This window comes from Cyclopterus lumpus, chromosome 5, assembly GCF_009769545.1.
Source record: "Cyclopterus lumpus isolate fCycLum1 chromosome 5, fCycLum1.pri, whole genome shotgun sequence".
Lineage (NCBI taxonomy): Eukaryota > Metazoa > Chordata > Actinopteri > Perciformes > Cyclopteridae > Cyclopterus > Cyclopterus lumpus.
Window position 1 is genome coordinate 9,641,156 of NC_046970.1, and position 25,695 is coordinate 9,666,850.

At 42.1% G+C, this 25,695-nt stretch overlaps 1 protein-coding gene across 1 annotated transcript in view; it reads left to right on the plus strand.

Moving 5' to 3' along the window:
* Nucleotides 1-25,695, plus strand: part of cadpsa (Ca2+-dependent activator protein for secretion a) — a 137,055-nt gene that overhangs the window by 44,835 nt on the left and 66,525 nt on the right. The window contains 5 exon segments of the mRNA XM_034532568.1: nt 10,161-10,241; nt 11,736-11,972; nt 18,257-18,378; nt 22,156-22,267; nt 22,342-22,481. Coding sequence (XP_034388459.1) covers nt 10,161-10,241; nt 11,736-11,972; nt 18,257-18,378; nt 22,156-22,267; nt 22,342-22,481 — 692 coding nt within the window.

Sequence of the window (25,695 nt, forward strand, 5' to 3'; positions counted from 1 at the left end):
GTTCTAGTACATTTTGATTAACCTCTGCCCCTTTAAGAAATCTTTGTTGGATGATGTTCATAACTGCTGCTTTATGCAACGCCTGTTCTGAATGTTTATTGTCATCTCGAATGGACATCTTGATGCAGAAACTGGGTCAAGCAGAGGAGTAATTCTCTTTTTCCACTTACATTCCATGTGTTGCAGTTCCAGAGCTCTGGTATTGCTCATGCTGTCTCACTGGCACAGCTTCCTGACAGCCTATAACTTATAGGATAGTATTGGTTAAACCCATGCTGTAAGTCATCACATAAAGCTCAACGTCTTTACTCAGGGAGACAACATAACAAGCAGTTGCTGAACAATAATATTACTGACAAATAATGAATGGTTGTTCCCTGAAGGAATAGTAAGACATTTGGCTAAGAGACAAATGCTGGTAAATATGAAGCAGCAAGAGTCTTCTTTTACAGTGTGAACTTTGACAAGTCATAGTAGGGATAGCACAGTTAACAAACAACATCAGTAATGGCGGAAGCCCATTGAGGTTTCCATTGCCAAAGTATGAGCCTTAGTATTGAGAATATTGGCATACCTTCATGCCTTTACATACTGGGGGGGTGTGATGGAGAAACAACACCAACATAATATATTAAGCTCAATAAAATCAAGACGTTATTGGGTTTGTTTTATTTTGTTGGGTCTTTTTGTCTTGTCATTTTCTGTTTTATTTTGAAATAGTAACTCTCCTCTTGTTTCAGGTCACTTACCCTTGCTCATGTGTCACCAGTCTGATTATCTTCCCTGATTCCTAATTGTGTCCACCTATTTCTCCACTTCCCTCATGTGTACTTATAGTCGGAGTCTTCCCTTGTCCTGTGCTAGTGTGTTCGTTTCTGTCCTTGTGTCTGTGCGGTCATTCTAGCTCTGCCATAGTTACCAAGCCTTGAATACCAAGTCATCGCGTTCTGTTCCATTGGATTCCTCCAAGAGAGTGATTTTGATTTCGTAAGTTTTGTGTCATAGATTTAGTTTAATTGTTGAAGTTTTCATAGTCTTTTGTTTCCTCCGTAAAGAGTGATTCTGGTTTTGCCTCCAGTTTTTAAGCAGTGTTTTTCTTTATGTGACGTTGCCTCCGTCAAAAGAGTCCTTCCCTTTTGGTTGGATAAAGTTAAGTCTTTTTGTTTTCCTCCAAGAGTGGAGTGATCGTTTGTTTTGATAATCTTTTATAGCCATGCTTCTTCCTATTTATCTATTGGAAGAAGTGTGTTCTAGATAAGTTTGATAGCTTGTATTTATTTATCTGCCTTGGAGTCAGTCTTATCAATAAAGACTACTATGCCTGGAAAACCCTGCATCTGTGTCCTGTGTTCTGCCTGGGCGTGACAGTTTGCTGTTCTGGCTCCTCATTGGTGGAACGAGCTCCCCACTGACATCAGGACAGCAGAAAGTCTCTACATCTTCCGCCGGAAACTAAAAACACATCTTCCGACTATACCTTGAATAACTTATTTATGGTATTTTGTAGTTTGGCTTTCTTGAAGAAACATTACTTTCTTGATTCTCGTTGTTCTGAGTTTGTACTCATGGTTGAATGGACTTATTGTAAGTCAATTTGGATGAAAGTGTCAGCTAAATGATATGTAATGTAATATAGTTTGGATGCAAAATATTTGCAGGCAAGTTTTTTGCATCACAATTGTTCATACCAGCAGGGAATTGAATATGCAACAGTTTTACATTTTAATAGATTCACACAGGATCCTATTGACCCAGAGCAGCATCTGTCTTTGTCTAAGGTTAATCTGTCGTATAACCTAAGGTACTGTGAGATATTTCGTATGCATCACACCTGTTGATAATTCAGCATGTTTGCTGGATTATTGTGCACTTGACAGTGACCCAAGAATATGTTCCGATTTAAACCTGTTCGCGTTTTGATGCAAAGCTTCCAGTTTCTTTTACCAATGACTACTGATTCATTCTATTCTTATTCATGTGTTACTCAGAAGGATCTTTGTCTCTTTTTGCCTTTTCAGTTTTCTGGTTGAACCATTGACCAGCATTTTGTTCTCCATGTACAAACAATGATGGGCAGGTGGCACCTTGCATGGTAGTCCCTGTCTTCAGTGTAGGAATGGATGAATAATGACATGTTGAGTGGTCCATTCATCATTCCTCTCATACTTCTCACTGTAACAAATCAATCGCTTGTGGCAGGCGATCCCAAAACTCAATTTGTTATAGATTCATGTACACATTGATCATTACTAGTAGGGGCGACGGTGGGTCAGTGGTTAGCAGGTCTGTCTTTCAATCAGGGCTTGGTGGTTCAATCCCCGGCCTAGTCGATGTGTCCTTGAGCAAGACACTTAACCCTGAATTGCTCCCTGTAGCTGTGTCTACAGTGTATTAATGTAACATGATTGTAAGTCGCTTTGGATAAAAGCGTCAGCTAAATGACATGTAATGTAATGTAATGTACTAGTATCATTATCTAATTGTTCTGTCCCCTTCAGCTCTACAGGTTTTAGGATCTTTCAACTTTTTTCAGCTTGTAAACTCTACTTTCATCATTTCCTCATCTCCAGCAGCAGATCCAGACCCAACACAGTGGTCACTCCTTAGTCATCACCAAGTGATCCCAGAGGGATTAGTGTTTGTTGGGATTTCGGAATTAATTTATTTCTGAAAGTCTTTTACGGCTATAAGCCTTATGCGCTTTCACTAGGGTTGTAACTCCTTCCTCCCAGTATGAATAGTTATGTACACTGTCTATACTTTACTGTTACCTATTTTATCCACTCACATTTTAGACACACTGCACAGCCTTTACCCAGGATTCTTATCTTAAGTTGCTCTGGTAGTGTTGGTTGTCACCTCAGTATCACACTTGTTTAAGGACAGGGGAAGAAGGTTAGGCTATGCTAAAGAACTAGAGTCTTTACTTTGAGTCCCTTAATGAATAGTATGGCTGTGTTTTTTATTCAAGTTTTTCACATACAACACTTTCAAGTTAATAAAACTGTCTCAGTGTCTCATATAAAAAGGTTCTACGTCTTCTGATAGCAGAAGTTTCTTCCAGAATCTAAAGCTGGGGGCTCGTTAAGTCCAGTTTTCCTAAAGAAATGGTGATTTTCAGTCGCCTCTCAGGGAGCTTTAGGGAAAAAAAAAATCTCTTCTGTGCAGCACATAACAGATGCAGCTTTCCCCTCCTCTTCACATGTCACATTGTCATAATTCATCTTCAGGAGGTTTGGTAAATTGATGGACCTGTACTTGTATAGCGCTTTTCTAGTCTTCCGACAACTCAAAACACTTTCACACTACTTGTCATGATTCACCCATTCACACACTGATGGGAGGGGCTAATGTTCCACCTACCCATCAGGAGTAGCTAACATACACACATTCATACACCGTAGGCCGAGCTACAGGAGCGATTTGGCCAAGGACCCATCGACATGCCTACCTGCCGATCCATCTGATTGAAGGACGACCCTGCTTACCACTGAGCCACAGTCGCCCCACAATTTGGCAACACAGTTTGTTGCCTTATACGGTAATATTAGTTCCTATTACACAGGATAGGTTACATAATACCCATTATATAGGAAGGATTATAGCAATTTATAGTCTCAATACTGGTTATATTTAAGTATTTTTTTTTTATTATTAACCTTTGTTTAACCAGGTGAATCCCATTGAGATTACAAATCTATTTTTTGAGGGTGACCTGGCCAAGACAGGCAGCAACATAAGAAACACATAGTTACAAACAAAAAACACAGAACAAGACAAGTTAAAAGAAACTAAAAGTTAAGCAACATTGACATTTTTGGGAAACGGTGCAGAGTACACAAAAGCCCTTTTTCCCATTTCCGTTCTGGTGTTTGGGACAGTGAGCATCAGGAAGTCCTGAGAACGCAAAGAGTGTTGTCCAACACTTTTCTTCATGATGATATAACTTCATATTTTTGGGGCCAAGAAACCCAACCAAGTGGTTTTATATCTGCTGGATGTGTAAATAGGCAACTGTTTTCTCTCATTTCTGCTAGTTCTACACATCCATAGCGGATCTTTTTTTTTATGAGAACTGAAAACTACCATGTCAGTAAGGTGGTCAGTTATCAGTAATGCTATACACTATAATCTGCAGTATTTGTATCAGAACCATCCGCGGTGGTATTAGGCGCTCAGACTAACTGCTCCAGCAGTCCATTCACTTCATCCCCGTAGGGAGGAGGCTGAAGTGGATGGAATGGGTCAAACAAACAAGACTCTTTACCAGGAGACCAGCTGTTTGTGTCCAGCGTGAGAGTAAAAGTCTACTTAACTTCATGTAACTTCACTCAATATGTAACAAATGTACTTATTTTAACCTAACCACAATCTTTTCCTAAACGTAACCAAGTATATTTGTTACCTGAACCTTAAGTGATTCCAACTTTACCTGACCAAGCGTCCGCTTTTTTAATTCAAAGCAAAATCTCCCAACAGCCCAGAAACCAAAAATTCACGAGACTCCCAGTCGTCTCTGTTTAGCGTGTGGCTGGAAAAACGTTAGGGATGAGTTATAATAAAAGAGAAAGGATCAAGGTAGCAGGGTAGACAGGAGGCATATCTGAGAGTAGGAAACAATGAGGAGCAGCTTGGAGGTGTTGTTATTCATCAGGTGAGGAGGCCAGGTGCAAAGGCTTTACTGAGGAGCTGAAGGGGGTAGGATTAGCGTTCAGGACTGTGGCATGAAATAAGGCCACAGGAACTAAAAGAGACTCAATGGTGCCAAAGAGAGAAATATTATGCATCATTATGCAAACAATATATGAAGACAGATCATTTTTAGTTTAGTGTTGATAGACAAAGTTGTCCCGTAGTTTGAGGGTATAAATTTGAGATTAGGAGGATGTAAAACTATAAATTGCGAAGTATTTCTTAAAAAAGTACATCCTTGATGCTCTGTGTATTTCTGTGTGTGCGTGTGGATATCAAAAAAACAATTAGGGGACCAGTAGTCATGACAATGTTTTTCAGTTGTCTGTTGTTTATTGAAGCAGAAACTCTGTGGGCCAGAGTTCCTCAGTCAAGGACCGAGCTCAGCTCACAGACCCAAACACTCCTGTCCCCACCAGCCCCTTCAGGCACAGTGTTCTCTCATGTTCGTCCAACATGACATTGACAGAGTGCAGCCACCGGTAGCTCCGATGAAAAGGAAGATTCCATGTTTTTAGTGGGAATGTTAGGTTTAGTTTTTTGATAGATCATCATCTCATTGGTTAAGCTGTTCACATGAAAAGTGACAGAAGTAGATGTGTGAAGAATAATAAGAGAGAGCTTGAATTAAACCAAGCCTACAACAGCTTAAATCTTTCAGAATATTAAATATGGGTTTGATGATCTGATAACACTATTGTTATTTAAGCAATAAGGTTAGGGGTCGAGCCTAACAATACCCTTGAACAGGACATTATTGGACGATACAGTCCTGCCTCGAGGACCTTATTACTTTTATAATATGGTTGCCTGCGACATTAGAAACAGTAAGTAAATAGTAAGCTGCCTTTCAGCACAAAATAGTTGTAGCCACCAAATGTTGTGTATCGCATTTCAGTAGCCTAGAGAAAATAGTCCCCATGTGTGGGGACAAACAGCATTGGGAACATCACGGTTTGTTTGCCTAGCTAGATCTCGCACCATCTCATTCATTCACATTGCCTCATTTTATAGAAGTTGCCATTAAAATAACAAAAGTGACAATGCAATACACCTGCTACTACACTTTGTTCATGTTGATTTGGATATCTCCAATTGAGCATCCGTGGAAAATGTTTCTCATGTCCCCATTGTCTCTGATATCACTTCCGACCACTCTTGCTCTCAGTGCCGGTGGCTCTGTGTTGAAGTGCCTTCTCCAGCGAGGATATTACTCCAACGCTGTCTTTCATTGAGATTTGGTGCCCAGTAGCTTTGAAGGGAGCTTTTTTTCGTTGCGCAATAATTCATAGGTCTCAATGTCTTTCTTATCTATGGTAGCATGACGTCCACCTGAAGTATTCCCCTTCGGCTAACCACTTATCAAAAGTCATTCCCCCAAAATATCAAAGTTCACACCTTATATCACACCTGCAGAAACTCACAATTCCAGAGGTAAATGTTTATCCTAATCTCTATATCAGATTCCGCATTCACATAGAATTGTTAGGCAATGGGACACGGTTGGGGTTTAAATTTTGAGTCTGACTAAAAGCCCACTTCTATCATCTGACCATAAGTTTGCTTTTTATTAGCTTAAAAGTAATTGGCTACTTGTGAGACAACCTCACTGTGCTCGTGGACATAAACCATTCTTGCATCTGAAGTTGCTAATCAGACCATAAACAAGGGCCAGTCCTCAGAAAAGGAAGTCTTGAACCCTAATATCCACCGGCTACAACAGAACCTAAGGAATTACAGCCCCTCACCAATATTGAGTTTCGGCTTCACTAAACAGTCGCCTCACCGAAAGCTAAAAAACTGTATCCATAGTTTGCAAAAAATTACGAATGCCACCCTTTTTTCCAACTGGGTTGTTTGTTATCCCTCCATCCGCTTTTGGCCTCCAGACCTCTGCAGACTTTTTTTGTTTGTGATGGACATTAGTCATAATGTTTATGGCTGCTAGAAATTAGAGTGATAGTGTCGTTTTTCTTGGTAGGACAGTTTCAACACCTCAGCTGCTTGTAAAGGGTTCACTGAGAAGTTCAACATGTGTCCAGTACAGTTTAATGAATGGCTTCCACTACCATCTTCGTCAAAATGTTTTCTGTCTGTTGACGTCTCACGTCACATTAAAACTGAGGTGTAAACCGGTGTTGGCATTGGTCCCTTTTTACAGAGTATCCTTCAATGACTGATGTTGATGCTCCAACAAAAATACTAAAATAAAGTCTTTCTGAAAAGACTGCGAGTATCAAAGGAGCTGCAGCCTCATTAGTAGGAAAAAGCTCTGCTTGAGGTAATACATTTGCAGATACCCAAGGGACAGCAGAGTAAGTGGCTTTGCTGTTTTGGAGGTTTTAAACACACTCCCTTTTTGTTCCCCGCTGATCGAGAGAGATTTGTTGAAAGGGGGTTTAATGCACTTCACTGAGCTTCCCCTTCTCAGGAACCATCACAGAAACTGAACAATGCTTTGTGCCTTTCAATTCAGTTTATTTTGTATAGCCCAATATCACAAATTACAAATTTGCCTCAGAGGGCTTTACAATCTGTACAAATACGTCATCCCTGTCCCAGGACCTCACATCGGATCAGGATTTGTGTTCATAACTAAAACTCTCAGGTATCATGTTAAAAAGGGATGGCCACATTTGGGATGTGATTAGAGAAGCACAGTGCAATGAGCCTAGATGAGGGTCAAGTCATTGTTTGGTACTTGTAATTGACACACATGATGTGTGAGAGACAGGTGGAGACAATGAGCGAGGGAGTTTGACATAGAGAAAGATGTACAGTTACTTTATCAGATCTCTGATCAGCAGCACAACATGAGACAGAGGTGCAGAAATATAACAGCCTAGAATGCCTAAAAATCTGTACATAATTTGGGAAAAACCACAGTAGTTACCAAAGAAAGAAATCTTTGATGGCCCTTTTTGTGTCAACTTTTTTCTACAGCTTTCTTCCTCATTCTTAAACCGGAACACAACAAATGTTGAAAATGACTCATTTTCACTCCTCCCATCTAAAGAGGTGATATTACTAGTTTTTGTGTGAGTCTTCAAACCTATGCTGCTTGCTTATTATGTGAATATGTATGTAGTGAAGCATGGTGTGTCCCCGTGTAATCACCATCCGTATTTAGGTATGAACAAAGCCTTCTTCCCCTGAACAGCCAGTAGGAATCAAATGTAGCAACAGACCCGAATGTGAACAAGTGTTTGTTAGAATGCCTGACCAAACTGGAGCTGCTGCTACAGGGACCTAACCTGACCTGCCAGATGGCCTGTTACACAGAACCATCTGAGAAGCCGTCATTGGAAACAAATACGTGTCCGGTTATTGGATCAACCGCCTGTCAATCAAACTCTTAATGAAGCAAGTCGGGAGAAGAACGAATACATGTTTTGCATGTATAAAAGTCTTCAGTGTCGTTCTTTTCTCTTCTTTCAATGAAGAAATCCTCTCCGGTTCTGATAGAACTGATGAAGTTGCAGCAACCACAATAACTTCTTTAGGAGCCGCCATTGTTGTTTAGAACAAACAGTTTTCTATTTGTGTCACACACCTAATCCACTCTCGAAGCTGCCTGTAGCTCCTCACAGGATGCTGATTGGTCCATGCCGTGGCTTGCATATGAAAGTGAGGGACTCACAACAAAGCCGACAGAGAAGCAGGACATAGTCTATCTGCATTACTTCTTTGAGATAAAGGGCAGCCTGCAGCTTCTCTGTCTTCTGTGTTGCTTTCTCTTGATAGAAAACAACAGGGGAGTTCTTACAGACATGCTCTCCACACTTGTTGATGTGTATATTCTGTGGTGCATATCAAGGTGTATGTGTGTGTGTGTGTGTGTGTGTGTGTGTGTGTGTGTGTGTGTGTGTGTGAGAGTGTGTCATGCTCCTCAGTGGTAACAGCAGGGGTGTGTGTTCCTGCAAGATGTTAATGCAGACAGTGGGAGATAATCAATGGCAAGAACAGCAGAAGAGAGGGTGAGAGAGAGAGAGAGAAATACCATCAGCCCTCTTTACCAGGCTGTTCTTGTTTCTACTTACTGTCTTCTAAACATCTGAGATATGCATTAGCATGGTAGGCCACTAATACCATGATTCAATAGGGCTCTGGATTCTTGCATTGAGCTCAGCAATGCACAATTGTGACCATTCAAGCCATGCTGCCTCTTTTGCAATTGATATTCCATGGCGAGGTAACATAAGTTGATATTAAAAACGTGAGCATTGATCCTGCAGCCCAGGGGGAGAGAACCTGAGAAATTCCACATCAGATCAATTTCCTGCTCTCTGTTCTGTATCACTGGCCTCTGTGTGCAACAAGGCTTCTCTCTACCAGCTGGAAACGAAAGGTATTGACAGTAATGTCCCCCAATGGACATTTGCCCCCGTGCTTATTGGTACCAGTGAGCTTGCAGGACACAGCCTTTTTTTTTTTTAAACTAAAAACATCATATTTTTATGTCAATTCCCTGTAACATCTGGCAACCTAAGATAACTGTTTATGATGTGCCCATTAATCAGTGATAGTGAGACAGGGGTATGTCATTAGGTCCTCTCAGCGGGGACTGTCATGTTCTGGAAGGAAGTGACATTATTCATTCTCTCATCCCATAAACTGTGTGGCATATGTTGAAAATGCTTTCAGTGGACCTTTTAATGCTTCCTGGACAATCGTTTTCTGAGGTAGTCTAATAAGGAAGTCCCCTGTCCCGTCCAATTAATGCAATCTACAAATATATTTTTTAATAATTCTAAAGTAGCCGGATGGACTTAAATGAGACATTGGCTGTTTTGTCCAGGTAGGCGTTGCTCATGGACAGCTCCAAACGTTTGGCAGTCTTTGGTGTTGGTGTGTGAACATGTTGGCAGTAAATATCTCAAATGTTTTATATCTGTCTAACTCACGCTGAGCAGGTGGTAGATTCCAGTTTGGTAACACTTGCCGGGGATATTTTTCCCTTCTGTATTTAACATTGGGTGCACATGCACGATACATTTAAAACAAGGACCCACTCTAAAAAAGATCATTGTTCCATAGCATTATTAGTGGCCAAAACCTCCAAGGGGTACTTTAAAACACATCCACAGATATGTGAATCATGCTTTTGTGAGCGGGTGTAGAAGAAAATCAAAATGTGCAGTTATAATTTCGCATATGTTTAGTATGTAAGTATGGTTTGACAATTAACTTTATGCTTAATGCTTAGTGGATTAGCTCATATTTCGCCAACACATATTTAGCTCAGGGAAAATATGTAAATAACACATTTCATTGGAAGTGTTTCCATTTTGGTTTCGGTAAAGTTTTCAGTTAATACTCAAACTGTAGCCCTGAGTAAATACAGTGACTACATTTCCATCTGATTTAATTATGAACTGCATTGGTATCTTTGTTTAATTAATTAGTGTTTAAGAACATATATTATTGTGGTTCAGCTTGTGAAGTACACTGTGTCTGTGTTTCTCTAGCTGGACAACCCTGATGAGCAGGCAGCACAGATCAGAAGAGAGCTGGACGGACGACTGCAAATGGCAGACCAGATAGCTCGGGTAAGGGACAAGGACGGATTGAATATATGAAAGAGTACTGATTATTGAATATGAAGCACTATTTAGGTCTCATTAGTTTTGGCAGACATTTTTGGGAACAGAAAGAATAATAAGATCTTTCAAGGTCTGAAAGATGTTTTATTTTGAAAAGTGACCAGATACATCCGTCTGTGAGTCTGTGACTTGACACTAAAACTTAAGCCCACAAGCTAGCGAACATTAGTAAAAAAACAAACGTCTTTGGAGAGCTTTCTTTGGAAAGGGGAAAAGGCCCAATGAGGAGACAGAAGAAAAGCATCCGACTTCCAAGAACAAGAAAGCCGCATTTAAAAGACAATATCAAGAGTAATACTTAAAATAAGGGTTAATTGCTGCAGGTGATTCTCACGCGCCAAGCCCGCTCTGCCATAATATGTGTTGATAAATCAGCATAATGGTGAGTTTGTATATTTTATGTACTTCATATTAGTTTTTTTGCCGGTCGTATAATTTTATTTCGTCATAAGTGTATCACCTTGAAGTTTACAGCTTGAAGGCCGGTTCGTGAAAATACTATCTTACACAAAACCGGGTCCGTGGCGCAAAAAAGGAGTGGGACCGCTTTAGTCTACAGATTTGGTGCTAAATTTAGTTTTGACCACTCGAGAATTGAGAAAAATCCCTTTCCAAAAGCACAGTGAAACACCAACATTGAGGAACACAACAGAACAACCCATGATTGTATTTTGACATTTGAATGATTCTGAAAGAGCCCCTTATTGTCAATATATGTATTAGTAATCAGTACATTGTATGAATGGCTTGTGTCTGTAGTTTGTGGTTGTACAATCATGAGGCTGTGATCATCATACAGGTAAAAGTAGGCCATTTAAAACAGTGATGTCAAGCCTTACATGGTCTCCCTACAATGACATGGCTTCTATGAGTACTGACATCATCACACATGAATACAACTGGGATCAGTGGATCCACACGAGACTCAGCTTTCCAGTCAAACTCAATCTAATTATTTATGTATTATTTGTTATTAAGTCAGAGACTGTTTAGGGCCCCGCAGAACCCATCTTAATTAATTTAAGGTTAAAAGTCAAGGGATCCCTTTGAAAATGTCCAAGCCAGTTATTCCCTCAACAACATTTGTAGCATTATTTATATGATATGGTGGTGCCAGTGCATGCCTTGGGTCTTCTAGTTTCAGATGATCACAATAAATATGATATAAATACATTGAATGTTTCACCCCTTAAAAGACAGTAATCACAGCCTGGATGGGTGGCCATCATGTGGGTATCCGAGTGTGCCTATAGTTTTAGTTCTGCAGTATTTAGTTTTATGATAAACTGAATAATTTCCGTGTATACTCTAAACTCATGTCAAAGTATATAATTCAAAAGTGTCAATCCAGATCTTATAACTGTTGCTATTTTATCAGGATATTTTGTCATTCAGTGGATCATACTCATTCACTCTTTGTCTGCATTCCTGCCTGGTCAGCATGGTGGAAGGTTCCCTAGGTTTGCGTCCAGAGAGATGGAGGCCATGTTTATCGAGGAGCTGCGGTCCTCTGTCAACCTGCTGATGGCCAACCTGGAGAGCATGCCGGTGTCCAAGGGAGGAGAGTTCAAGCTGCAAAAGCTGAAGCGAGGTCACAACGCCTCCATCATGGACATGGGCCAGGAGGACGAGAACACGCTGTCCAAATCTGATGTGGTGCTGTCCTTCACCCTGGAGGTCAGTGGACTTCGATTAACAATGTTGGTTTACTAGCAGATAGAAGACATCTGTCAGTATCAGGGTTGCAAAATTCCGGGAATATTCAAAGTTGGAAACTTTCCACAGGAATTAACGGGAATAAACGGCAATATACGGGAATTAACGGAAATTAACAGGAATAAACTGAAAATGTTGGGGTAATTTAACTGTATACCTTGTCATAAGCAGACATGCATGCAAACATTTATGATACAACTTTTAAAAATGACATTTTTGACTTTTTTGACATTTTGTGAGTAGAACTTTATTCTTTCATGGAACAACAAAACATAATCGTTGAATAAAAAAGGTGTATCCCCTATGATCACCACCCCCCAACCCACTTTTTTTTTTTTTTAGTGTTTTTCCCTGAATCTAAATGCTTTCTTCCTGGACCTCAACGTCCTCCTCACTGCTGTACAAAGTTAGTCTACTGTATACAAATAAACTTGGTATTAAATTGAACATGGCTTCAGTTTACCAAGTAATCAATATGCTAGTTATTGACAAACAGTGTTGGGAAAGTGCACTTTCTACATGAACTAGTTTGGTTCATAGTTCACACATTTTAAAATGAACTAGTTCAGTTCATAGTTCATAATTCAAAATGTTGAACTAAGTTCACAGCTCCAAAAAATGAACTGTTCAGTTCAGTTATTTTTTTCAATATGTTGCGAGCTATAATTGAAATCTCTATCTGTCTGCAATACCGCTCTTGGCCTCTATGCAACTTGGCGCTCTCACACTTGCCAGGCATAAAGCTGAACCGTTTCAGACAACACTGATGACAAAGACGTTCAAAAACAACAGAACGTTTTATGTTTTACGTTTATGTTTCTGGCAGACAATGTTCCCAACCAGCTGCATTCAGGGTCCAGCTGAGCTAGGCGTGCATAGTCTTGTTCTCAACTACACTTAAGTTTCCCTGTTATATGCTTTTTGCAAAAAAACTTAGGCACATTTTTTTTTTTCTTCCATCCATCCATTATCACCCGCTTATCTGGGGTTGGGTCGCGGTGGCAGCAGGTTCAGCAGGCCGACCCAGGCCCTCCCTCTCACCCGCAACACTTTCCAGCTCATTCTGGGGGATCCCGAGGCGTTCCAAGGCCAGCCGGGAGATATAATCCCTCCAGCGTGTCCTCGGTCTTCCCCGGGGCCTCCTACCAGTTGGACGTGCCCGGAAAACCGTCTAATGGGAGGCGTCCAGGAGGCATCCTGACTAGATGCCCGAACCACCTCAGCTGACTCCTTTCGACACGAAGGAAGCAGCGACTCGACTCCAAGCTCCCCCCTGATGTCCGAGCTCCTTACCCTATCTCTAAGGCTGAGCCCGGCCACCCTACGGAGGAAGCTCATTTTCAGCCGCTTGGACCCAGAGTTCGTGACCATAGGTGAGGGTTGGAACGTAGACCGACCAGTAAATGGAGAGCTTTGCCTTCCGGCTCAGCTCCCCTCTTCACCAAGACGGACCGGTACAGTGCCTGTTTTACTGCTGCAGCCGCACCGATCCGCCTGTCGATCTCCCGCTCCACCTTACCCTCACTCGTGAACAAGACCCCGAGATACTTGAACTCCTTTGCTTGGGGTAGGCAGTTTGCTCCCACCTGGAGGGAGCAATCCGCCGGTTTCCTGCAGAGCACCATGGCCTCAGATTTGGAGGTTGCTAACTCTCATCCCTGCCGCTTCGCACTCGGCTGCAAAACGCCCCAGTGAATGCTGGAGGTCACGGTCCGAGGAGGCAAACAGGACCACATCATCCGCCCCCTGGCTGCACCTAGATATCCTGTCCATGAAGGTCACGAAACTGGACCGGTGATAAAGGGCAGCCCTGGCAGAGGCCAACACCCACCGGGAACGTGTCTGACTTACTACCGAGGAGACGAACACAGCTCCTACTGCAGGCGTACAGAGACCGGATGGCCCGTGCCAATGGGTCCCGGCACCCCATACTCCCGCAGCACCCCCCACAAAAACCCTTGAGGGACCCGGGTCGAAAGCCTTTCTCCAGGTCTACAAAGCACATGTAAACTGGTTGGGCAAACTCCCAGGACCCCTCCATAATCTTGCGAGGGTAAAGAGCTGGTCCACTGTTCCACGACCGGGACGGAATCCGCACTGTTCGTCTTGAATCTGAGGTTCGACAAGCGGTCTGGAGCCTCCTCTCCAGCACCCTGGCATAAGCTTTTCCCGGGAGGCTGAGCAGTGTGATACCACGATAGTTCGAGCACACTCTCCGGTCCCCCCTTCTTGAAGATGGGAACCACCACCCCGGTCTGCCAGTCCATGGGCACTGTTCCCGACCCCCCATGCGACACTGAAAAGGCGTGTCAACCAAGACAGCCCAACAATGTCCAGCGCTTTCAGCATCTCAGGGCAGATCTCATCCACCCCTGGCGCCTTGCCACCAAGGAGCTTTTTGACTACCTTAGCGACCTCTGCCAGGGATATGGGTGAATCCACCCCAAAGTCTTCCGGCGCTGCCCCCTCTCCGGGGGACATGTTGGCCGGGTTTAGGAGTTCCTCAAAGTGTTCTTTCCACCGCCCGACGATGCCCCCAGTCTGGGTCAGCAGTCCCCCCCCCCTGCTGAGAACAGCTTGGGGTAGACCCCTGCTTTCCCTTCCTGAGCCGTCGGATGGTTTGCCAGAACTTCCTTGAGGCCAACCGAAAGTCCTTCTCCATGGCCTCCCCGAACTCCTCCCATGCCCGAGTTTTAGCCTCCGCGACCATCGCCGCTGCAGCCCTTCTGGCCCGCCGGTACCCGTCAGCTGCTTCAGGAGACCCCTGGGCCAGCCAGGCCCGAAAGGCCTCCTTCTTCAGTTTGACGGCTTCCCTCACCCCCGGTGTCCACCACCGGGTTCTCGGGTTGCCGCCACGACAGGCACCGATGACCTTCCGGCCACAGCCCCGAGCAGCCGCGTCCACAATAGAGGCTTTGAACAAGGTCCACTCGGATTCCATGTCCCCAGCCTCCCTCGGGATTTGTGAGAAGTTCTTCCGGAGGTGGGAGTTGAAGACCTCCCGGACAGGATCCTCTGCCAGACGTTCCCAGTTCACCCTCACTACACGTTTGGGCTTGCCAGGTCTTTCTAGCCGAGTCCCCCGCCATCTGATCCAACTCACCACCAGGTGGTGATCAGTTGACAACTCTGCTCCTCTCTTCACCCGAGTGTCCAAAACATACGGCCGCAGATCAGATGATACGATTACAAAGTCGATCATTGATCTCCGGCCTAAGGTGTTCTGGTACCAGGTACACTTATGAGCCACCTTATGTTCGAACATGGTGTTCGTTATGGACAAACTGTGGCTAGCACAGAAGTCCAACAACAAAACACCATTCGGGTTCAGATCGGGCAAGCCGTTCCTCCCAATCATGCCCGCCAGGTTTCTCTGTCATTGCCCACGTGAGCGTTGAAGTCTTCCAGGAGAACTATGGAGTCGGCAGGCGGCGCCCCTTTCCAGGACCCCTCCCACCGACTCCAAGAAGGCCGGATACTCCGAAATGCTGTTCGGCGCATAAGCACAAACAACAGTCAGAGCCTTACTCCCCGCAACCCGTAGGCGCAGGGAGGCGACCCTCTCGTTCCCCGGGGAAAACTCCAACACAGCGGCGCTCAGCCGGGGGCTCGTGAGTATCCCCACTCCCGCCCGGCGCCTCTCACCCTGGGCAACTCCAGAAAAGGACAAAGTCCAACCCTTCTCCAGGAGCTTGGTTCCAGAGCCCATGCTGTGCGTGGAGGTGAGCCCAACTATATCTAGCTGGTACCGCTCCACCTCCTGCACCAGCTCCGGCTCTTTCCCCGCTAGTGAGGTGACGTTCCACGTCCCTAGAGCTAGGTCTATGCCGCCAGCGATCGGCCCGCCCAGGTCTCCCGCCTGGCCCGCCGCCCGGTCTACCGGTTCTTCTAAATTCCCAAAATTCCCGTGGAAACTTTCCGCCCCTTTGCAACCCTAGTCAGTATATGCTCTTTCTGGTTAGAATAGGTCAAGATAAGATGTATGAGATAACATGTATTTGGATATGTCTTGTAGCACAGTGCCCTGAAAGGAACATTAGACAACATGACAATTTATAAACACTTAGATAGGAAGTAGCACTTTATTCCATGTACATTCACCAACAACGTTAATTCTTGAAAGCCTAAAGAGCAATAAAATAGTGCTTTCTGTGTATACTTAGTATATTGACAACAAACATACATCCATATAAATTATACAACAACTCCCAAACCATGACCCTGGCCACTTACCAGTGGAAATCCCTAAATGCTGCTTTTAAAGGGCTACTCCAGTGATTTAGGATTGTTTTTTCCATGACTCACAAGAACACAATATATAAAGTAATGATGGAAATCAAAACCGCAGGACATATCCTGACTTATGGTCCCAAGGCTGAGTTAAGCTCCAAATACGATGGATACTTTATTTCCCATAATGTAACCAAAGCAATATTTTTGTTACATGCAAGTAATTTCATGCAGGTCTTCTGTTCCCATAGATAGGGAAATACTCATATTAAGACTCAGGTAAATACTGAACTTGGTATGGCTTCCTTCCTTCCACCACTTTGCACCTTATACATGGAATGAATAAAACAAGGATTTTACAAGGATTAATTACATTTTTTTTAATGTTTTTGTTGTTTTGTATTGTCTGTTTCTTTTTAAAATCTGCATTATGCAGTGCTGTCTTGCAAAAAGATGCTGATCTTGAGGCGTCCTGCCCATTTAAGCCAATAGGGCATGACCCCGCCAGATAATAAGCCAAACGTAGTCTTTTTATTATATCTCAAAAAGTCACACCCATGAAAATGAAATGCTAGCAGTTATAACTTAAACACCCTTAACTGCATTTGAGAAACATACACAGAGTTTGCTTGGCAAGACAGTTGGCTAGTAACAGCTAATGTTAAAAGTCATCGATCAATTCCTTAATTAGCCTTCTGGCTCGCTAGCTAGTCGTGACTCGCATTGCATCCTATTTAATATTTAATAAACCGATGTGAAGTCCCTGGACAGAGGATGTCGTATGTGTACAGATTGTATGTAAAGCCCTCTGAGGCAAATTTGTCAGGAAAAAAATCACAACACATTTCTACTATTTCTACCTTGTATATAAATGTGTTATGTGTTACACATTTCTACACATACTTAAGTAACATAAAAGCCCTTAAGCAAGGCACTGACTGTCAGGTTGGTCCATGGAAGCTGTCAGGTCTTACACAAAGGCATGTTTCTGCCTGGAGTGAAGCCTGCAAATTAAGCTCTTTTTTCTGTCTTTACCGTCATATTAATACACCTCACAGTGTTCTTTCCCCCATGAACCCCAGATGGGTTCTCAGGATTAGCGTCTGGAGTTGCTAATGAGGAAATGTTCCTCAGGATTTCTACTGACTGACAGGCTGTTTGAACCTCACCTTAATTGATCGACAGGTCATACCTATGTCGTAAAGGAGACAGGGCCAGTATCTCCTTCCCACCAATACCTGTTCATCCGTCACAAGGATTCAGGGAGCACAACAGTCCAGCAGCACCATGATTATTTTACTGCCTCGTCATTGATGGTTTCCAGCCCTTTGCTATCTCTTCCAGAGTATAAACATACAATGCGGGTGGGGAAGTATAAATTCTATCTTTTGTTTCAATTAAGGTTATTTTTAGGCTGGCACCACCTGCCCACTGTTTATGCTTCTGTCTGACAAGGCTCAGTAGATATTACTCAAGACAGGCTTCAGTTCAGTACAATATTCTCATTCAGTACATTGACCCCCGTGGACAAATACATTGCAAGCTTACTGATGCAAAGGTCTTGAGTGAGCAAAGCTTTAATCAATCTGAAAGATTTAAAAGTGAGCATAGGGTTGAGATTCACAAATGTTAATATATTCAGTAATAACTATAGCTAATAAGTAAATACTGGACATCAATCGGTGTGCACCCGTTACCATTTGATTTCCTTTGGAAGTTTGCTGTCTTTGAGCTGGGAGGAACCTGATTCACAGCATGCTGCTGGAAGAAGCTCCAACAACTCTATTCCAAAATAAAAATTTAGTTGGAATTGACGTGTCTTTATTATGTTCCTACAGTTACGGTAGACAACTGCACTAATACAATGTTTTGATTGTGGCTCATAAATCCTTGCCACACCTAGCAGACTCTCAAATGTGATCAGCACGCAGTCGTCTGACAGCATAAAGATACAGACAGTTCTTTGATCCTTTTTTTCTGTTCAAACTCTGTTTTTGTGTTTGTGTTGGTTGCAGGTGGTCATCATGGAGGTCCAGGGTCTGAGGTCACTGGCTCCAAACAGGATTGTTTACTGCACCATGGAGGTGGAGGGAGGACACAAACTGCAGACGGACCAGGCTGAGGCCTCAAAACCCACGTACGCGTGCACACGTACACGCACACGTACACGCACACGCACACGCACACTCACAAACACCCTGATCATAATTTCTCTGGATATTTACAGGTCAGCACACCATGTGGAAAATGGCTTTAGTAATTAGATCTTTTATAACACCACACACTGCCATCTGCTGGTCATATAACAGTATCTCACATGATGGAATGTGAATGCTCTATGTACCGGTAGTGTGCTGTGCATGTAGGACAGGAGTGAATTTGATGGTGTTCCATGCAACATCTAATCATATACAGCATTTGTCCATAACTTAATTCAACTTGACAGTCCATGTAATCAGGTTGAGTCTCAATGAACATACTCCACAGCATCCTGCAGCATTAGCATTTAGGTTTAGTGCCAGGAAATGTTTGGTAAATGTTTGGATGAAAATGTCAAAAGTATGTTCCCTCAACAGTGTTTGGACGAGCATTTCATGTCACGATTAAACCGCGGTGACAAATCAGTTTTGCCTCGTCTTAACTTGCATGCTTATTTCTGTCACGGATCGAAGACCAGGGACCCAAGCAACAATGGACGAAACGGAGGTAGTAAGAAATAATCCTTACTGAACAGAATATTTTCAGGACAAGACATGAACAATACACGCTGGAGAACTTGGTCTCAAAAACACAAGACAATCTGGCAGAGCGACAAGTGCAAGTGGAGGGAACCTAAGTAGTGAGTGACTAACAAGGGGAATGGGTTGCAGGTGAGATGGTCTTGAGAACCAGGTGAAGGGAATGAAGGATGATCAGGTGTGAATGACCAGGTCTGAAATGACAAGAGAGTTAATAGACAAGAAACAGATCTAACAGATCTAATGAAAACAACTATTAACAGAAAGAAGGTGTGGAGCTGAACTGTTACAATTTCCATAATTAAGCACCAATACAATTGACGATGCTTTGGTGTCAGGTGTAATGTCATGGGTCTTGTCACCATGGTAGCCATTAATTTATTGTCTCATCACTTACACTTCCTGTTTCTCTGGATTCAGTCTTGTTTGTTACTGTTTAATAGTTAAAGCTGTATTATTCGTACAGTAGCAAGAGGGGAGGAAGGGGGAGAGGAAAATGACCATCACGTTAGACAAGATTCTGGTTTTGTGGGTATGGGCTTCGTTAATTTGCAGAAACAAGTAATTTTAACACTGAAATGTGTTGAAATTGAGTTAGTGTATGAGACGTAGGTGTATGAGCAGGAATAAATCAGTCCATCACAACTCCACATTACAGCCATACCGCCAAGTCCACCTTCTCTTCTCTCCCTCCCCTCTCCTTCTCCCCTCACTTTTACCCTATCACCTCCAGACCCCCGAACAGCGCCGACTAGTGGTCATAACTAATAAATCTAATTAAGTTTACATCATACAATTTCAGGCTTACACATCTGATAGTTATTTTAGATCTCATTGGATGATGCATGCCATTGAGCCGACTGCCAGCAGGCACATTTAAAGAATGAGGCACTTAAAATTAGCCGATACATTTTCCGAGCTGTGTGAGCCTAGGGCTGATGTTATGTATATGTATGTATATATATATATATATATATATATATATATATATATATATATATATATATATATATGATATTAATGTTATGAACCCAACAGGGGCATTAGATGTTCCGACGTTTGAGAGATTCCACAACAAGTATAAAGCAGAAATAGTGGTTATTTCTTTCTTGGTGGATGGCGGATGTTATAACTGTTTCCATGGAGATACGCCCCTCTCCAGCGCTAGTGAAGTGAATGAATCGATTAGAATTTGCCATAATTATGGTCTGGAATTACTGAAATACGTTCATGATCATCTCCTGCTCCTCAGCGGAGAAAAAGGAGTCTCTTCCTTTGAGTTTATTTGCCTTTGTGCTGTTAGAAAATCATGGTTTCTGTGATCGACGCTTCCCCCTTTTGAAGTCGGACGGGCACGCGCAACTATTCTGTGAACTGACGTCTGGTTCAAATTAACGAGATTGTTTGAGCACGGATCAGCCTTTGAGAAACCGGGATAGCCTGATGTCAATCATCGGGTTAATTTAAGCTGGCTAATAGGACATTTGATCGACTTAGTTGAACCACGTACAAGAAATAGGGCCCTGGTCTGGGAGGTGTCTATGTTTTGGTATTTAACTCTTCCACATGTTTTCAGTTCATGGAAGGTAATTGTAACATTTTGGTTGTCTATAAATGTTTTATTCAGCGTTCGGTTGTGCTCAACCCTCTGTCACTTGTGGTTGCAAAAAAAAATAGATTGCAACAGCCACAATGGCAAACTCAGTCCACAATGTGTGACGTTACGATGACTACATCACCATAGTCTATGGGATCAATTTGGTTGTTGTGTTCTTTATTGTTATGATGTGCTGTTTGAGTCAGCGCAGATATATAGACTTTGAAACTAAAGGAAATAAGTTGGCTGATATAATAAATGAAAACATAGCATACTTCTGCTTAAGTTTTTGTCACTGTAACACTGATATTGCCATTATATATTCAAATGTAATTTACCTGAACAAACAGTTCTGTGATGGAATACTCAACAAATATTCACATCATTACCAACATTTAAATGCTTTTAACCTCATAGTTGGACCTCAGAAAAGTTTCCTTAACAAAACTAATATTTTAGTTGTCCTTTGTCATTTGTCTTCTCATGTTATTACATGAACATTGTCCTTTTTGGTAACTATATATATTTAGCAGACATAGTGCTGTGTACTGTTGTCTCTAACTGTTGATACAGGCACATTATAAGTCCCGATAGGAATATTGCAAAGAATTGTCTCCTTCACTTGTAGCTACTTTAAATATCAATCTGTTTCCAACAGTCCCTGCAGGAACATTACAGGGACATTGTGTTCAGTCACAGTAAGACAGTTTTAGGAGGCTACAGTATCTACTCATTTCACATCTGAGTGCCAACATGAAAAAAAATAATCTCAGCTAATTACAAATGATTACCACATTAGAGTCTTCGGCAAGTGACTTTATCTCATATACAGTACTAGACAGTTTGGGTTATGTCAGTTATGAGATACCAAGGCTTGTTATGTTGAGATATTGTAGAGCGTTTTTTCCCTCTATACCAGAATGATAATGTGTGGAGACAGACCTGACGCTGCGCTGTGGTGATAGGTGTAGCCAACCATAAGTCAAGTTGATACTGCCCCATTTCAGGCTCCTCTTTAAACGGATCAGAACTGTTGAAGAAATATCAAAATTACATTGTTTTGATTAAATGTGATAGATATGCAGAACATGTATTGGGTCATACATCCACAATAACACATTTGCAAACATATGAGCAATCATACACAGACGTTGTGGGTGTGGGTGTTGGACCACTGATAGAAACGGACAGTCCATGGCTGTTTAAGTGTAAAATATTTTTAAAATCTGTTTTGGTCAACTCAGACTGTTGGAGGGCTGTATAACTAATTCCCAGACTTAATTACAGCAAATAATACAGTTCAGATTTCTCCTCATTACATACAAAGCCCTTCACAACCCTCAACCCCTTATAAACCTTTCTGACGTCCTGCACCGACACGCTCCCACCTTAAAACTCATCTATTTAAATTTAAGCTTTGATGCTAGTTAAGTATGTTTTCGTTTATTACTGTTATGTAATCGCTCTTGTTTGTATTGTAATTGTTTTATTGTTTCTACTTGTACCATGTAAAGTGCCTTGAGTACCTTTTTATAGCCCTATACAAATAATATTTATTATTGCGTTTGTTTGTGTGTAGTTGGGGTACCCAGGGTGACTTCACCACCACCCAGCCACTACCTGCTGTGAAAGTGAAGCTGTTCACTGAGAGCACAGGAGTGTTGGCTTTGGAAGATAAGGAGCTGGGGAAGGTAGGAGACCACCGTCGTGCTACATTGGTATTCTAAATATTGCACACACATTTTTATGATGTGACTGTTCCCAGATTGTGCTCCACCCGACTCCCAACAGTCCTAAGCAGTCTGAGCTCCACAAGATGACAGTGTCCAAGGGCTGTCCAGACAATGACCTCAGGATCAAACTGGCCATTCGCATGGACAAACCACAGAACATGAAGCATTGTGGGTAAGTGACGGTGAGATTTTGAATGCTTGTAGCAGCTCTCAGATAAATAAACTATTTGAAGCAGGTTTTTTGACCATTTGATCCGATTAAAGTCTCAGACACATCTGGTCAACTGGTAAAGCTGCTCTTTAACAAACAGTAAAGGTAATCTCTTTTACTGTAGCAAGACTACACCATTAACGGATTTAAAACTAGATAAAGATTATTATGGCATTAAAATATTATACTTCTCTTGTTTGGATGAAACCAATGTGTGTTGATCAGAAGAGCTAGAGAGAGAAGAGGAATGTGAAGACTGAGCCAAAAATATCAGGGTGATACAACCTGGTGTTGTATCGAAAGTTATCTCTTCAGGGCCAAATTAGAAGGTTAGGGTCCTTAAATGGAAAATGTGCCTCCTTTTATGTGGATGCCCAAATCAGTGCTGATGTTAAATGTAGTCCACTGAAGAAATTGATTCCCCATTGATGCTACATTTACCAAGACAGCCATGCTGACTGTGCCTGCATGTGCCAGGATGCATTGCTTCAGCTGTGAGTTAAAATGTCAATGAAGGAGATATTCTGACAGCTAAACAAACAAACAAATAAACAAAAAATGCGATAGTACACCTTCTGAATTCAAGTTTCTCTTTCAAACCAAACCGGCTTAACTGCCTTGTTAGCGCATCGGAAAAAACACATGCCTTTCCAACTGGACAGAAACAAAATAAAACTATATAAAAAGCTACCTCATCTTGGTTAGTCTTTCCACAGTTACAGCATTCAACAACTCTGGTTTGGGCCAAATAAATCCTTAATTCACAGAGGTGGCGTTATTACATGCCTAACTAACTAGATAGAGATAGAGATAAAGCAATGCGTATCCAACTTTTATTATTTGGTTATGAAGCAAAGAGGATGTTCAATCCCTCTGAACAACCACACATGGACCACAATAGTTTTACTGGAGGTGCTTTCCCAAAAGATAATGTTTTGCTTCCCTCTTGTGGTTTGCAGTTGTTATTACATACACTTCATTTTCCACATCGGTAAAATGTTATCTATTACATTACATTATTACATTACATGTCATTTAGCTGACGCTTTTATCCAAAGCGACTTACAATAAGTGCATTAAACCATGAGTCCAAACTCAGAACAACAAGAATCAAGCAAGTACAATTTCTTCAATAACGTTAAACTACAAAGTACTATCCGTAAGTGCCATTTAAGTGCTACTAAAGTGCTAAACAACAAAGTGCTATCGGTAAGGGACATTTAAGTGCTACTAGAGTGCTACTACGGCTCTACCTTCCCTATTCAAGGTATAGTCGAAAAAGATGTGTTTTTAGTTTGCGACGGAAGATGTAGAGACTTTCTGCTGTCCTGATGTCAATGGGGAGCTCGTTCCACCAATGAGGAGCCAGGACAGCAAACAGTCGTGATTTTGTTGAGTGTTTAGCTCTAAGTGAAGGAGCTACAAGCCGATTGGCAGAAGCCGAGCGAAGTGAACGGGCTGGGGTGTACGGTTTGACCATGTCCTGGATGTAGACCGGACCCGATCTGTTCGCAGCACGGTACGCAAGTACCAATGTTTTGAAGCGGATGCCCCAACTTTGTTGAAGAAAAGGCTTCTGCAACATGTTAGAGTGGTTGATCAACAGCATACCAGTACTAGGACATGGACACCATGTGATCAGATTGTCAGTTAACTGACAACAGTTAACGTTGTAAGAAAATAGTGTTGACAGTGACATATAATCCTGATAATACTCATTCCCATACATGCTCAAATTCTGAGATTTTAAAGGCAATATACCTTTTTCATGGCAGACACAGGTGCATTTGATAACATCAAGAAATACATTTACATTTTACATTACATTCAAAATTACATTTTATTTCTCTTAGATTTCATTAACTGCCTTGTCACGCATGGCCGCGACAAAAGAATCTGCACTTTGCAGCTGTCTCACTCCACAATGAGGAAACAAGACTGGATGTTCACTGTGATGGAATATCTAGCTGGTGTACTAAAATGAAATGGATTCAATAAAACAACTTACACAGTGAGCGCATCAGAAGACTTATGATATGCAGTATTATGAAATTATGTTTTACACCTGTTAAGACTCCACTCTCACATACATTTTTTCAGCTGATAATACATAAGATGTGCTGAGTGATAGTGGGCTTACCACTCATTCATGCGCCTTCTGGGGTTGCTGACAGTTTTTGCATTACACAGCATTACTCTTTATTTGATTTGACACAAAATACATTTATGACCACATCAAAACTCTGTGTATTTACATCCCATTTACATGTTGAAAAAAACAAATTACTCCTGTATATTAGACTAATTCTGCAGTTGTTACATTCTACGTCAACATCAAAAAAGAAATAAGAATACTACACTACTGGGCATCTATATTCATTCCTTGATGACTTCTATCTGACTGAGAAATGCCCAGACCCTATAAATGAACATTAGCTTATTAGCTAACTGGCACACTCACATTGAGCTGGAAACGTTCTGAAACTAGGATGCTCTTTGTTGAAACTCTACACACAAAACTATACAAAATATTATTTTTGCATCACAACATTACCCACATAAATAGCATGTTCCTTATGCCAACTGCAAACTGATGTGCTGAGTATAGAACACTATTACCGTGAGTCTTTGGCTTTTTTCATTTGCAGCATGCTGTAAATTTAGGCTATCAACACACACGCACTACCGTCATAACAGTATCAGACATAACTACTTTAATTAAATATTCCATGAACATATTACTGTATTGTACTGAAAACTAAATACAGTATTTGTTGTGCACACCAGAAACCTTAATCCGATGAGTGAGTAGAGTAACTGTAAGCCTGCAGTTAAAGAGAAGTGCCAACCCGAGTCACAAGGCAGTGTTTTACACACTGGCGCACGCACACACACACACACACACACACACACACACACACCACACACCACACCACACACACACGCACACACTTACTTCCTGCTTTAAAGCATTGCTCCTCTGTCTGTTGCTGAAAGCTGCTTGTCCGCCTTCCCTCCATATGCTTTCTTTTGGGAGCCTTGGAGGAGGCTACTGGGCTGCCCTGTAAGATGCCCACACTGCCTCTCTGTAAAGTGTTATAGGCCTCACTCTGCACAGCCAGCAGACAGGGCCTCATCTGTCACCTCCTGGATGCTGGTTTATTTAGGACGACAG